A 15,132-nucleotide genomic window follows, 5' to 3' on the forward strand; every position below is an offset into this window, starting at 1 on the left:
ACACCAAAGATGTGTTTCTCAGATTTTTATAAAGCACTTCCTGTCTTTCTGTCTGAACTGCCCCCAAGAGCTTAATTTCTGATATCTTCCATGTGACTCAGTCTTCGGTAGTAAATACAATTTTATCTATTGAACAAGTGAACATCGGAGACAGTGAGTCCTCATTAGAATGTTACCGCCTCTGATTAGTGCTTCATTGAATTTCTCTCTTTTCATGTGTTTTCAAGTCCCTTCCTTATCCTTTAGCACAAAGATCATTATAAAGAAGAAAATGTACAAAGCAGAGCTTTCCCATCATTGATATTGTACATTTGTTTCCTAAGCGAAGAATGTGTCACTGGGAGTCAGTTTGCATCTCTGGACACTGCTTGCAGGCACTTAATTCTTGGGTTCAAATACAACTTTCAGGGACATGATGTCAACACAGTGTTGATACTGAGAGCCCTATTGTGATAAGAAATCGTGTCTCTGCTTTGAGGGGAGCAAAACCAATCAAAGCAGTAGGAGTGCATTTTTACAGGAAGCTTCTGCAAACTGCAGAGGCCAGACCTGCTCTCCTGTGACTCATGTCCTCTTACTGTCCCTCCACCCGTCTGTGCTTCTTCAAGTGTGAAGCCCACATCCAATGATTTTATGTCCTGCCTAAAACCCTCCCCTGTCTCCCCAACACCTATCGATTCTGTGCTCCTTTCCTGGGGTCTGCCCTCTGCCTGTCTTCTCCAGGCTCAAGCTTGCCCATCACTGTTTTCCTGAACACCCAAACTGTTTTCTTTCCCCACTCACACTCTGTTCTTGCTCATGTCTATGCATAATATGTGCTGCTTTTCTCTTTCAACTCTGACTTTTTGAATACATGGTTGAGAACCCTTCAGCTCAACCATTTATTGGGTGCTTGACCTTGTGTGAGTTACTTAAATATCAGCGAGCCTTGATTTCCTCATTTGTAAAATGGGGCATAAGAGCTGCGTAGTGGGACCAATGGGGCAACACTGTTTAGTGTTTCTGAGCTGTGCCAGGAAGTTACTCAGTGGAAAAACCTTAGCGATTAGTATTGTCACCATCCTTGAGGATTCAGCTCCGGCTTTACGTCTGATGGGAAGCTTCCCCTTCCCTCCCCACCTCCTGACTGAGTTAATGACTTCCTTGTACTGTGCACTTTCTTCTTTATTGCCCCATTTATATATTTTCTTATCATTAGTGTTGGTGCATGATTTCCCATAATGTTGCTGAGCAATGAAGTTGTTAACATGGAAAAATGGGCATGAGAATGCTTCAAGGAGGCCTCGTAACCCACGTTTTATGGACCTCCTGCAACAGTGTGGTTAGGATGTGATTGTTAGTAAGTGCATAAATGGGTTTTCTTGACTTCCTTAGCTTTACAGCTTTGTAAGCTAACAGTTAATGAGTACCTACTATATGCTGGGCATGACTTAGATATTATACTGTCTTCCTTACTATGATCAAACGTGATAGCTATTCATAGTATTTCCAACTTAGACATGTGGAAACTGGAAGCCCAGAATCATAGAGCAAGTGATAGACCATCTACTCCTTCTTAGCTCCACAACACTCTGCTCTGATCTATGGGGTGTCATTTGCCCCTGGGACATTTTAGTTTGTAACTGTATTATATACATTTTTATTTCTAAATCTATTCCAGGTACTCCTTCCAAGATGAGGAAGACATGTTCATGGTGGTGGACCTTCTGCTGGGCGGGGACCTACGTTATCACCTGCAGCAGAACGTCCGTTTCCAGGAAGACACCGTGAAGCTCTTCCTCTGTGAGCTGGCCATGGCCCTGGACTACCTGCAGAGCCAGAGCATCATTCACAGGTCAGTCAAGTCCCAGGGGCAGCCTCGGCCTGAGTGCACAGGAGAGAATTCGCAACCCGCAGCACTCAACAAGTCTTTGTTGAACATGACCTTTAACCCTCACCTGATTCTCACTACAGTCCCTTGAGGTAGCTTTTTGCCCTTATTTTGCAGAATAAAAAATAAAACAACTAAGCACATTGTGCCCAAGACCAGAATCAATGCATATTGGTGCTCTCTTATAAGTAAGTTTAGACAGAAAGGAGAAAGGTGACACACAAGAACTTAATCAACATGAAGTGAATTAATTGAAATAGAAATGAAGGAAGCTCATGGGAAGAAGATTCTCTGGAAAGAAAATTTGAGTTCCTAACATCTGCCTGCCATCCACGCTAGAATGAGTCCCTACTGTGTGTGCTGCAAGTAGAGGTCAGCAGGGGCGGTTTGTGTCATTCACTTGGGACATTTGTGTTAAATAAAGATAAACAAATACACTTGAGCTTTAAACAATGGGGGGGGTAAGTGTGCTGATCCCTACTCAGTGAAAATTTGCACATAATATTTTTTGACTTCCCCAAAACTTAACAACAGTTGTCCTTCAATATCCTTGGCATCCTAGGGGCTAGGGGCGAGAGGGATTGTTTCTGGAAACCCCATGGCTACCAAAATTTGCAAATGCTCAAGTCTGTTAAACAAAGTGGTGCAGAACAATGCATTCAGCCTGCTGTCTGCATCTGAGGATTCCCAGCCATAAATAGAAATACTGTTTTCAATCCATGGTAAGTTGAATCCACAGGCGCCAGACCCAGTGATAAGAGCGGCCAACTGTGTATTGATTGGGAAAAATCCGTGTATAAGTGGGCCTGTGCAGTTCAAACCCATGTTGGTGAAGGGTGAACTGTAACAAAGCAGCTGTAAACCCAAACAGACAATAGAGGGAAAAGATAATGCTTTACATTTGTAAAGAAATTGGTAGTTTTAATGATTTCCTATATGATATCTCACTGATCTCTGTAATAATTTGTGATAAGTGGTCAGGGCAGATATATGTAGAACAGTACTAAATAGGAGAAAACCATGATTAGGAGACATGAAATTATCATTCAAGTTACTAAGAATTGTGAACCTAATCACTGTCAAAGCAACTACCATTTCACAATGACATTCCAGGCACTGCTAAGTACTTCTTCATATGTTATTTTATTAAATTCTTAAAACTGAAGGAACAGCCTGACCAGGCAGTGACGCAGTGCATAGAGCATCAGACTGGGATGCAGAGGACCCAGGTTTGAAGCCCTGAGGTCGCCAGCTTGAACTAGGGCTCATCTGGCTTGAGTGTGGGCTCACCAGCTTGAGCACGGGGTCATTGGCTTGAGTGTGGGATCTTAGACATGACCCTATGGTCGCTGGCTTGAGCCCAAAGGTCGCTGGCTTCAGCCCAAGGTCTCTGGCTTGAGCAAGGGGTAACTGGCTCAGATGGAGCCCCCGGTTAAGGCACATGTGAGAAAGCAATCAATGAACAACTAAGGTGCTGCAACAAAGAACTGATGCTCCTCATCTCCCTTCCTTCTTGTCTGTCTGTCCCTGTCTCTCTCTAAACAACAACAACAACAACAAATTTTTAAAGGAAACAAAAGTATTAACTTTCTATTCCTTGCCCTTTACACACCCACAATTATTACTTCATGCCTGTCTTCAGAAAGGCCTCTTTGTACCAAAATATCTCCTCATCATAGCAAATGAATGGAAGGCAAATGCAATGACATTTTGATCACTGTTGAAATGAGATGACATCTTCCTGGGATCAAAAAGCAGTTCAGGTATATTTCTATTACCTACGAGGCCCACCCACCTCCTCATGTGCATACTAATCAGAGCATCTTGTACCTCTCCTGAGGAGTTGTGACATTCATGGTGCATTAATTAATCAGTATCTGTTTGCTCTTATACTAAATTGTAAATTCCATGAGTTAGGGCTTTGTCATTGGATAATCAGTGTGCAGGAAAAATATGAAGGAAGGAAGACTGCCTGAGCCACACAAATGACGTGTTGACTAGAAGCCCAGTGTTACAAATAACAAAGACTAAAAATAGGACATGAAGACCAATAATTTTAGACCTACCTTGGCCTTTACACTGGGTGATCCTATGATCCATCATCCAAACCAGAGTACTCCTGAGGATGAAAGGAGTTGGGGTTAATAATTATGCTGGGACAACAGGAGAAGCTAAAAAATATTCTGGAAAAATCAGGATATATAGCAATACCTTTAAGGTTTTCCAGGACAGCAGTGACCAAATAGACATTTTAATTGTGAAAGAGCTCTAATAACCATAATGTTCTGCCCTCACAGTACCAGGTATCAGTTTGAAGAGGTATCAATTTGAAATGGTGTCAAGTGGCTTAAAAAAACAAGTACATGGTAAAATAAGCAGTGTCACTTTGTCTACGACAGACATAGGATAATGATGGTGGCACTCTGAAGTTGGGGCTAATGGGGCAAAGTTAATAGCATGAAGAGAAGATAGAAAAAGAGACAGAGGCACTTGACCTGTGGTGGCACAGTAGATAAAGCGTAGACCTGGAATGCTGAGGTCGCCAGTTCAATGAACATATGAGAAGCAACTACTACAAGTTGATGCTTTCTGTCCCCCCTCCAACACACACTCCTTTATCTCTCTCTCCCTCCTCTCTCTAAATATAAAAAATCTTAAAAAGAGAGAGAGAGAGGCATAGGCTTCTGAGTATATAATTCGCTTTCTAAAATCTTTCTTCACAAGAACCAACCAGTGTATGCTGGATTTGACTGACTCCAAGATAACAAAACACCTCTTGAGTTCCAAGATACTAAAGTGTGAATGAAAAAAAAAGAAAGAAAAAGAATTGACAAAACACAGTAGATTCCCCAAAGAGAGACATTCTGCAGAAACCTGCAGTTGTGAAATATGTGATTCCTAAATTCACATTGGAAACCTTTGCTCTGGACATGGTGAAGATTCAGAATTATCTATAGTAGTCAGCAAATGTATGTGGAGCAGAGAACTGCCATTTTCTGGGAGTTTCCTGGGTACCGGGCACTCTGCTAAGCAATTGTGAATTGTTTCACTCAGTCTGCCCATAGCCCAGGAGGTTGATGGTAGTATTGCCTCTGTTTTACAGTTGTTGAAACTCTAGCTCAGAAAGTAACTTAAATGAGGCATTACTTGATGGAAATGCAGAGGTCTGAGCCACTCTCCACCCTGTAGACATTGAGCACAGTCAAGGATATGATGTGTAAGGCATGACCACCTGCTTCAGGTTCTCATGGTCCGACTGTATGGTTGAAGATCATATATTTATATATGGAACCAACAGATTATAGGACGGCCTAAAACTAGAAGCTTAATTGTGCAAGAAAAGACCAAAAGTACTTCAGAGAAGAAAATGGTTTGGGTAACAGAACGAGTTCTTGAGATCTCAGAGTGTTTGAAAAGGATTTTAATAGCTAAAGCAGGAAGAAGAGTCTAGTCTTCGTAATGGAACCTAAATGAGTTTATCTCTCTGTGGTAACATCAGATGGGCTGTTTTAATATTTTTTCATCAACATTGACTTTCCTGTCAGCAATGTCTAGCCTTGTTATTTTTTAAAACACCATAGGTCTTGTTCCTGCCAAAATTTCCAAGTGAGACCTGAAAGTTTTAATTCATTTACAGATTTTTTTTAAAAAAATCCAGACTTAAAAAATATTTTCTATACTTTCCAAAGTATGCAGAATATTTAGCTAATTTTCTTCAATTTTAGAAGTTTCTTTTCTATACTTCTTGTGAAAGACACAGGATTGCTTAATAACCATTAATTCTCAATTGTACAATTAGACAGTTTTCTTGTTAGTTAAGAAGTCAAATGTTTTTCTAGGAGTACAGCTTTCAAAATCAATTTAATTTTCAAATTATGGCCAGTTTCTAATTCAGTGTTCCCCTTTACTTACACTATCAGTGAATAAATTTAAAAATATGGATGAAGTGATTATTTGTTTTTGTTAAAAAAATAAAATAAAAATAAACCTTACAACCCTTCCTATGGGAGAGTACTACTTAATTTGTTGGTTGCCGCAGCCCCTCCAGTAAATAATGAAATGAACAGTAATTACAGTGTACAGATAAATTTGTATTCACTCCTTTGTCAGGTGTCAAAGAAGACCCAATTATAAATTTAAATTAAAGAGATGACTTGTATGGGACAGTTAAATAGTAAGTCGTCTTGGATCAAAATACCAGTTGAGCATATGTGTGATAATTTCTCCCTCTTTCCTAAGAATTACCCTCGCTCTAATAAAGTTATAACGCATGGCTTTCTAAATTCCTATAGGAATGAGATAAAAATCTAATTAGGAAATTTGTATACATAATTACAGTATAACAGAGAGAGTTGCCAAAATTTTATTTCCAATTGATTACAAATATTATGTAATCAATTATTACATAATATTATGTAAATATTATGTTAAAGTGGAAACAAGAAAATTTATGACCACTAAAAAACAAATGGTAATTTTATCCAGCGCCTTCGTCTTCTTTGCTGTAATCATGGGAACCAATAACTAACACCCAGGTTCACGTCAGAGCTTCTGTAAGATGCATACAGGAATTAGTCTTTGCACATCCCCTCTTGGACTGCAGTAGCTATTTGTGAGAAGTTTCTAGAAGTCATCATCTTGATAATGAAAGTAAAAACTTAGGAGTAATGCCAGACAACAGCCTCAGTGATGATCTCCAATAGGGAAAGAACAGACAATTCTTGTCATTCGGAACTGAAAATATTACAATATGAAAGGGAGGCAAGTCAATACTTCATCACTGATATTATTATAAAGGTGTATAATTTGGTGGCATGTAGTATAAAGAAAACAAACAGTTAGGTGTGTGGGGTTTTTTTGTTGTTGTTGTTGTTTTTTGTATTTTTCTGAAGCTGGAAACGGAGAGAGACAGTCAGACAGACTCCCACATGTGCCCGACTGGGATCCACCCGGCACGCCCACCAGGGGGCGACGCTCTGCCCACCAGGGGACGACGCTCTGCCCACCAGGGGGCAATGCTCTGCCCCTCCGGGCCGTCGCTTCGTTGCGACCAGAGGCCACTCCAGCGCCTGGGGCAGAGGCCAAGGAGCCATCCCCAGCGCCCGGGGCCATCTTTGCTCCAATGGAGCCTCAGCTGTGGGAGGGGAAGAGAGAGACAGAGAGGAAGGAGAGGGGGAGGGGTGGAGAAGCAGATGGGCGCTTCTCCTGTGTGCCCTGGCCGGGAATCGAACCCAGGACTTCTGCACGCCAGGCCGCTCTACCACTGAGCCAACTGGCCAGGGCCCAGTTAGGTGTGTTTTGAGCTACACACACACACATACATGTCATCAGTTGCATCTTTATAATAGTCATGACCATACTTCTAATTGTAGCCCCTGGATCACAATGTCTTTTTTTATATAAAATAACTGTCTCTCCCTCCTAATCTTAAACCCTTATGGGTAGAGACTACACTTCACTCATGCTCTAATCCCGAGTTTGTAATCTAATCCCGAGTGAATAAATCAAGAACTGAACAAATGAAAAAGGGTGGTATATGCAAGTAATCCTTGGGGAACATAGATAGTAAAGGTTGCTATAGAAATGTTCTCAGCAACTTTTAATTTATTCTGCATGTTCCTATTGCATATCCATGGTGTGTGGGGCTCTCCTCCATGCTGTATTCAATTTTTTTTTTTCTGTAGAACAAATGGCCACAAATGCAATGACTTTATGCACATGGATTATCTCGTAGTCTCTGTGTCTGGTACTTCTTAGCTGGATTCTCGCAAGGCTGCAATCAAGGTGTTGGCCAGACTGGCTTCCTTTCTAGAACTTGGACTGGGCAAGAGTAATTCCATGTTCAGTCAGAATATTGACCAAATCCATTTCTCTGTGACTATGGGACTAATGGCAGCTTGAATTTTTCTTTTTTTCTTTTCTTTCTTTCTTCCTTTCTTTTGTGATTCAATATAACTTAATTCTATCTCCTTGTACCAATTGCGACAAGCTGACAGAAAAGAAAAGGCTTGAAATAACATTCAATATAAAGCAAAAGTCCAAGAAGGACAGAGAAATGAGAGCAGCAACACTTGATAGCACCCATAAACTCTTTGTTATGAAGTGGGGGGGGGGGGATTTGAGGTTAAAACTGATCAGCCAGGTGATGAAACCAAATAATAGAAATGAGGAAGTCTGAGGATGTGGTGAAGACCTCATGGTAAGCATTTGACCATTTATTTATACAGTGTGTCCGTAAAGTTATGGTGCACTTTTGACCGGTCACAGGAAAGCAACAAAAGATGATAGAAATGTGAAATCTGCACCAAATAAAAGGGAAACTCTCCCAGTTTCATACCTATTCAATGCAGTTTAATGTGGGCTCACGCACAGATTTTTTAGGGCTCCTTAGGTAGCTATCCCTCTACAGACTCATCACTGACTGACGGCCTACCAGAACGGGGTTTCTCCACCAAACTGCTGGTTTCCTTCAACTGCTTATCCCACCAAGTAATGTTATTCCTATGTGGTGGCGCTTCGTTATAAATGCACCGATATTCACCTTGCACTTTGGTCACGGATTCGAATTTAGCGAGCCACAGAACACACTGAACTTTCCTCTGTACTATCCACATCTCAACTGTCATGGCCATGGGCTGCTCCGCTGTACACACAGTGTTATGTCATTATCTGCACATGCTGCCACATCATCCTACAGAAACTAGAAGGGTTTTCTTTTTATTTGGTGCAGATTTCACATTTCTATTGTCTTTTGTTGCTTTCCTGTGACCGGTCAAAAGTGCACCATGACTTTACGGACACACTGTATATGGAACTGAATCTAAATAACACTGTTTTTTTAATAACTAGGGTCAATAGCAGCTTGTTTTTTTTCAAATTCGGAGAAGAGAGCAAGACTTCAGAGTGAGTCAGCTGGTAAGACAGAGAATATATCATTGAAATAGCTTATATAATATACCACAATCAAAAATATACAAGACATGAACGCCAGGAGGTGGGGATCATGACATCACCATAAAGTCTGTCCACCATACTTTCTCCAAAGAGTTGTATTACACCAGACTCTGATACCAGTTTCCTCTGTGACTTTAAACATAGCTTTGAACTCCCGTTAAGGAAGAGGTCAAATGATCAAAAATGTTTCTTTTATACCTAAGAGTATAGGGTGATTTCTTCTCCGTGCGGGTAGGACAATCTTCAAAGTATGATTTCATTGTTCCTCTGTTCTCTACCACACTCCATTCCTCCCCAAAAAGCCTGTGTGATGGAAATGAACTGCATACAGAGCATGTGACACTGAGGTGTGATAAACAGCTTCTAGCACATTTACTAATCAAGATCTTACTTGCAATTCAGTTGTGAACAAAAATGATTTGTTTGAGCCAAGATCTTCAGTTTGTCACAGGTGGAGATCTCCCAGGCTGAGTTGTACCTTTTGGTCTGACTCACACACGCTGTCGTATCTTGGAAGTCACATTTTATTTTCCTGAGATGATAATTCAGAGGAAAATAAACAAGCTCCTTCTATAGCTCCTCATTTTTGTCAATGATTATTCAATGACAGACGAGCTCCTGGAAAATGAACTTGTGGACACAGTGACACCCCAGGTTCCTAAAGCCCATGTATTAATAAATGAGTCATCTGGAGACAGGTTTTGCTCATTCCTGAAGGGGTTTACACCTTCCTTTCTGCTCAATAACATTTTAACCATTTTACTTATACTACAAAATATATACATCAATTTATTTTCCTTTTTTTCTTTTTAGAGTGAGACAGACAGATAGAAAGGGAGAGAGATGAGAAGCATCAACTCAGTTGCGGCACCTTAGTTATTCATTGATTGCTTTCTCATATGTGCCTTGACTGGGGGCTCCAGCTGAGTGAGTGACCCATTGCTCAAGCCAGTGATCTTTGGGTTCAAGCCAGCAACCATGGGGTCACATGTATGACCCCATGCTCCAGCCAGTAACCCTGTGCTCAAGCTGGTGAGCCCATGCTCAAGCCAAGGACCTCAGGGTTTCGAACTTGGGTCCTCAGAATCCCAGGCCGACACTCTATCCACTGTACCACCTCCTGGTCAGGCCACACATCATTTTCATAATGACTTAAGGAGAGCTAGTTATCATTTATTATGCATATACCAAGAGCTAAGCACTGAGCCAAGAAGCAATTGCACATACTGCCTATTTTGGTGGTCAACAATACCATGATGGGGTTAAGTAACCTGCCCAATATCATACAGTTAGTATTCTAAGGCCAGATTCTAAAGTAGGATTGCATGATTCAAAGACCTACTCTTTTAATTCATATTGGGCTCCTTTTGTTTCACTCATGAAATAATAGACATTCTCAAGTTCAGATGAGCTCTTTAGTGCTATCTACCCTATAGCAACAAACATTAGTTTATAGAAATAGTTTTGGTTGGTGTTATGATTTAAATTATGTGCCCCCCTCAAATATGTTGAGACACTAAACCCCAGTATCTCAGAATGTGGCCTTATTAGGAAATGGGGTCTTGATAGAGGTAACCAAGTAAAAATTAGTTCATTGAGACAGACCCTTGTCCAATGTAACTGGTGTCCTTTTTAAAGCAGGAAATTTTGACACAGAGATAAACATACTCAGAGGGAAGGTGGTATGAAGAGACACAGGGAAAAGTCCATGTGAAAATGGAGGAGGGCCAAAGATGGCCAGCAAACTAACAGAAGCTAGGAGGAAGCAGGGAAGGAGCCTCCCCTCCAGGGTCCAAGTGGAGCAGAACACTTCTGACACCTTGACTTAGGACTTCTAGCTTCTAGAACTGTGAGACAATATATTTCTGGCTTATTTTTATTTTATTATTTTTAAATATTTTATTTATTGATTTTAGCAAGAGAGAGGAAGGGGGAGAGAGAGAAATATTGATTCAGTGTTCCACTTACTTATGCATTTATTGGTTGCTTCTTGTATGTGCCCTGACCTGGGATCGAACCCACAACCTTGGCATATCAGGACAATGCTAACCAATGGAGCAACCCGCCAGGGTTCTCTGGCTGATTTTGATCAGCATGGGAGTTTTGACCTCCTCCATTTCTGACCTGGGCTGGTTCACCCCTCCTTAGGCAACCTGGTGGTCCCTCGCTCCTGGGAGGTCACCATATTGATGCTGAACTTAGTGCGGACACCCAATCAATTGGCATAATGCACTACAGCCCAGAACTCGTAGGCTCAAGCAATCCTCCTGTCTCAGCCTCCCGAGTAGCTGGGACTACAGGCATGCACCATTGCGCTTGGCTCTGGTTGATTTTGAAAGCCACTCAATTTGTGGTACTTCATTATAGCCGCCCTGGCAAACTCATCCAGTATGTTTTAATAGTTTTCTTAGCTGCTAAGATTCAATCTTTACTTCTTTACCTATGCAGATCAGCTTCTGTCTTCGAATGTATTATGGGACGGGAGACCAGATAACAAAACCTGTTAGAATTGTCTGTAAAATTATGGTAGTCCAATCAGTTAGCTTTGGTGTATGGTAACCTGTCTTATGTTGCTCAGAGACTATTTTTTCTTTCTTTTATATTTCAGATTGTGAGACATTTTATCTATTCGTGGTTTTATAACATTTGTCTAGCCCAAGGTGTTTCATCTTGCTCTCAGATATCTAGAAGGGCAGTTAAATCTCTTCCAAATGACCAGAGCAGCAAATCCAGCATGAGAAAGTTAAAAGTCCAAAAACAGTCCTGGGTTATCTGATTACTTATACTGTGCATGTATCTCTGGATGCTGGCTTTTTTCCTTCCAATATATTGATAATATTTTCTGTTTATTGCAGGAGAGTAATTGGTCTTAAGCTTCCATTTCCTATGGAGTGGTTAAGAAAATGCCCTTTCCTTTTGGTTTGATAAATCTCCCCTCCAGTAGCTCACTGGCCCGTGTCCATGTTTCTAACTCCCACGGCAGAAGGGCAACCGAGCCTCCAGAGCAAAACCGCAGCGTGGTAATGAGGGTATTAGGTTGATATGTTCTATTCAACACCTGCTCCCAAGCTACGGAATAATGAATGAGCATGAATTACACATTGTGAAAACAGGAGAATCTGCCTTCTTTTGTATTATGCATCAGGCAGTTTCGAAAGGAGCTGTGGGCCTGTCTTTTCACACAAGGCCACCCGTTTGTAGAAACCCACATGAAAAAGGCAAGAGAACTGCTCGTTTCCAGGCTACCATTTAACTAGCCTGTGCGGAACTTTGAATACTTTCTATAAGGTTAAGAGTTTCACGAATATGCAACACGTGACATGGTTCAAATTAAACTTTGCCTAGCGCACACCTTAGTAAAAGCTGAAGTGTCATCCTTTCAGGTTTAGTCATTTAACACGTAGTAATTTTTTTCAGTTACAGTTGCCATTCAACATTATATTCATTTCAGGTGTACAGTGTAGGGGTTAGACATCTGTATACTTTACAAAGTGTTCCCAGTGGACCCACCTGGCATCGTACATAGTTGTTACAATGTTACTGACTACATTCCCTGTGCTGTACTTGACGTCCCCTGGACTATTTTGTCACCACCAATCTGCACATCTTAATTCCTTCTCCCTTTTCACCCGTCCCTCCGATCTGCCTCCCATCTGGCCACCATAAACATGTATGTTCGCTGAGTCTCTAAGTTTGTTTCTGTTTCACTTATTTTGTCTTTTAGATTCCACATATAAGCAAAATCACATGGTATTTGTGTTTCTCGGCCTCACTTATTCACTAAGCATATACCCTCAAGGTCCTTCCAGGCTGTCCCAATTCCTTTCTTTTCTGTGGCTGAGTCATATTCCACTGTGTATATACCACAGCTTCTGGATGCAGTTGTACTGATTGACATTTACCTTGCTGCCATATCTTGACTATTGTAAATAACTGCAATAAACACAGTATGGGTTGCTTACTTATTTGACAGGTACACAGCCCTTGAATAGAGCCTTGAAGAATAAAAACATGGCTTCTGTCCTCATAGAACTTATAATTTAGTTGAGAAGCTAGACAATGAACAAGGAACGAAATACATAAATAACCATGTCAATGAAAGACTGCTTAGTGCTCTATGGGAAATAAACCAGGGTCTAAGAAAGAGAGAGTGGAGTGGGTGGAGGTGACCTAGCGTGGTGCTCAAAGAAGACCTAGACAGCAACTGGTAGCATTTGAGCCAAGTCTTGCAGGACAAGGAGCTCTAAGGTGGAAGTGTGCTGTCCTGGAGCAGAACAGAGGGCTCCGTGGTTGGAACATGGAGGAGAGGAAGAGAGTAGTTGGTATCAGTGGCTACAGCGAGGTGAGCCAAGGCCAGATCATCTTACTGTTCAAGACAATATTCTGGTTCAACCTTATTTCTTATCTGAAAATTGAAATATTAAGGGAATGAAGAATGTTATGTTCAGAAGACAATCACAATATACATTCTACAAGGTTGCAACTTGCTCAAGATCACAGAACTAATAAGTGCTGAGCTGAGATTTCAACCTGGGTCATTTGAATCAAAAGCCCTCTTCCTTAACATCTAGGATCTACTACTTCCCAAATGAACCTAGTAATCCCTGGGGTTAGGTAGGACCATCTGTGGTTGAGACTATCACCCACGTTATTCTATGTACTAATGTAGTCGTATACCTAAAATGCATTATCTATGTATATATACATATACGTGGTATGTGTATATACACATACATACATGCACACACACTACATAGTGTAATACAGTATAGCATGTACAAGGCTCGTGTTTAGTCCATATACTGGCATGGCCATACCAGTTGTAAAAATACTGAAATACTTGTATTTCATTGTTTTGGTTGATAAAGAGCTGCTGCCTGAACCATCCCCACTCTACCACCCACCCCCTGCTTCCCCAGTCCCCTTCCTGCCTCCCCCATCCTCTACCTTTTTCTCTCCCACACCACCTTTACCTTTCTTGATTCAGCAGTTACAGTGTTATCTCCCGGCCCAGAAGGAGTCCCTCGAGGTACAATGCCTATGCCTCCATTGGTGTCCATTCTCAGCTGATGACTGTGCTGTTCTGGTTTTTAAATATTTTGAATATCACCCCTGACTATAAGTAGATATACTTCTGCACATACTTCCACAATACTTAAAATATAGTGTACTGTATCATAAGTATAGTTCACTCTTACTAGTAAGAGCTTTCACTTATTGATATTGATATGCTAGTGTATACTAGTCACTGTTCTAAGTCCTTTAGAATTTCTGCCAGAGAGCCCCAGGAATACACCCATAATTCAGCAAAGTTGAGTTTGTTGGCATTTGTTCCAAAAGAAAGACTGCATACATGGTGGACTGTGGGGCATCTCTGGAGAGATGTTAGGAAAACCTTGAATAGGGTTGGGGCTCTGCGAGGTGATTTGGGGAAGGTTTGAGGAATCATAATTTCCCTCAGAATTGGGTGCTTCAGGAAGAGGAACAGTTCTGTGCACTGAGCCTAGTTTTCATCTAGGAGGCAGGAGGAATGGAGTGGGCCCATGCGTCACTCCCATTAGCCAGGTGACGGGAGGCGCAGTACTACAGTCTGTTTTAGAGTTTGCACGGTCTTCTCGCTTTTGTGCTGAGACATGATTACATGACCACATGGTTGTTTTGTCCCCTCAATCAGGGCCACAGAGTGGCCCTGTCCAGTGTTGGTGTTCAGCAAAGCCCCAGTCTTTACAACAGAGCAGCTCCCAGCTGGCAGAGGCCGCCTGTATGTTCTCATACTCTTTGCTTAAGCCAGCGGTTCTCAACCTGCGGGTCGCGACCCTGGCGGGGGTCGAACGACCAAAACACAGGGGTCGCCTAAAGCCATCAGAAAATACATATTTTAAAACACAGGGGTCGCCTAAAGCCATCAGAAATACATATTTTATTTTAAAATGTATTGTATAATAAATATGTATTTTCTGATGGCTTTAGGCGACCCGTGTTTTGGTCGTTCGACCCCCACCGGGGTCGCGACCCACAGGTTGAGAACCGCTGGCTTAAGCCAATGGGAGTCAGGTTTTCTGTCCTTTGTAACAAGACCCACTTCTACCCACTGCACAACTAATACCAATGCCAACCAGTGATTTTGCTCATTTAAGCAATTTATAGTAGCACCTACCTCCTCAAGCCCTCTTTGGCCACAGCATCTACCCAGAAAACTTACTTGCTGGTTTAATTGCCTCGTACCATGCCCAGCTTCTATTTGTCATCTACAGGGGTATTGCCCTTGACATAAGGTCTCCCATTGCTGGTCCCCTTCCTCTGTTTGC

The 15,132-nt window shown here is 41.6% G+C and overlaps 1 protein-coding gene across 3 annotated transcripts in view; it reads left to right on the forward strand.

Moving 5' to 3' along the window:
• Nucleotides 1–15,132, forward strand: part of STK32A (serine/threonine kinase 32A) — a 105,220-nt gene that overhangs the window by 52,330 nt on the left and 37,758 nt on the right. For all 3 annotated transcript variants that reach the window (XM_066342557.1, XM_066342558.1, XM_066342556.1), the window contains exon 5: nt 1,661–1,834. In XM_066342557.1, coding sequence (XP_066198654.1) covers nt 1,661–1,834 — 174 coding nt within the window. The remainder of the gene's footprint in view (nt 1–1,660; nt 1,835–15,132) is intronic.

Source organism: Saccopteryx leptura, chromosome 6 (genome assembly GCF_036850995.1).
Source record: "Saccopteryx leptura isolate mSacLep1 chromosome 6, mSacLep1_pri_phased_curated, whole genome shotgun sequence".
NCBI lineage: Eukaryota > Metazoa > Chordata > Mammalia > Chiroptera > Emballonuridae > Saccopteryx > Saccopteryx leptura.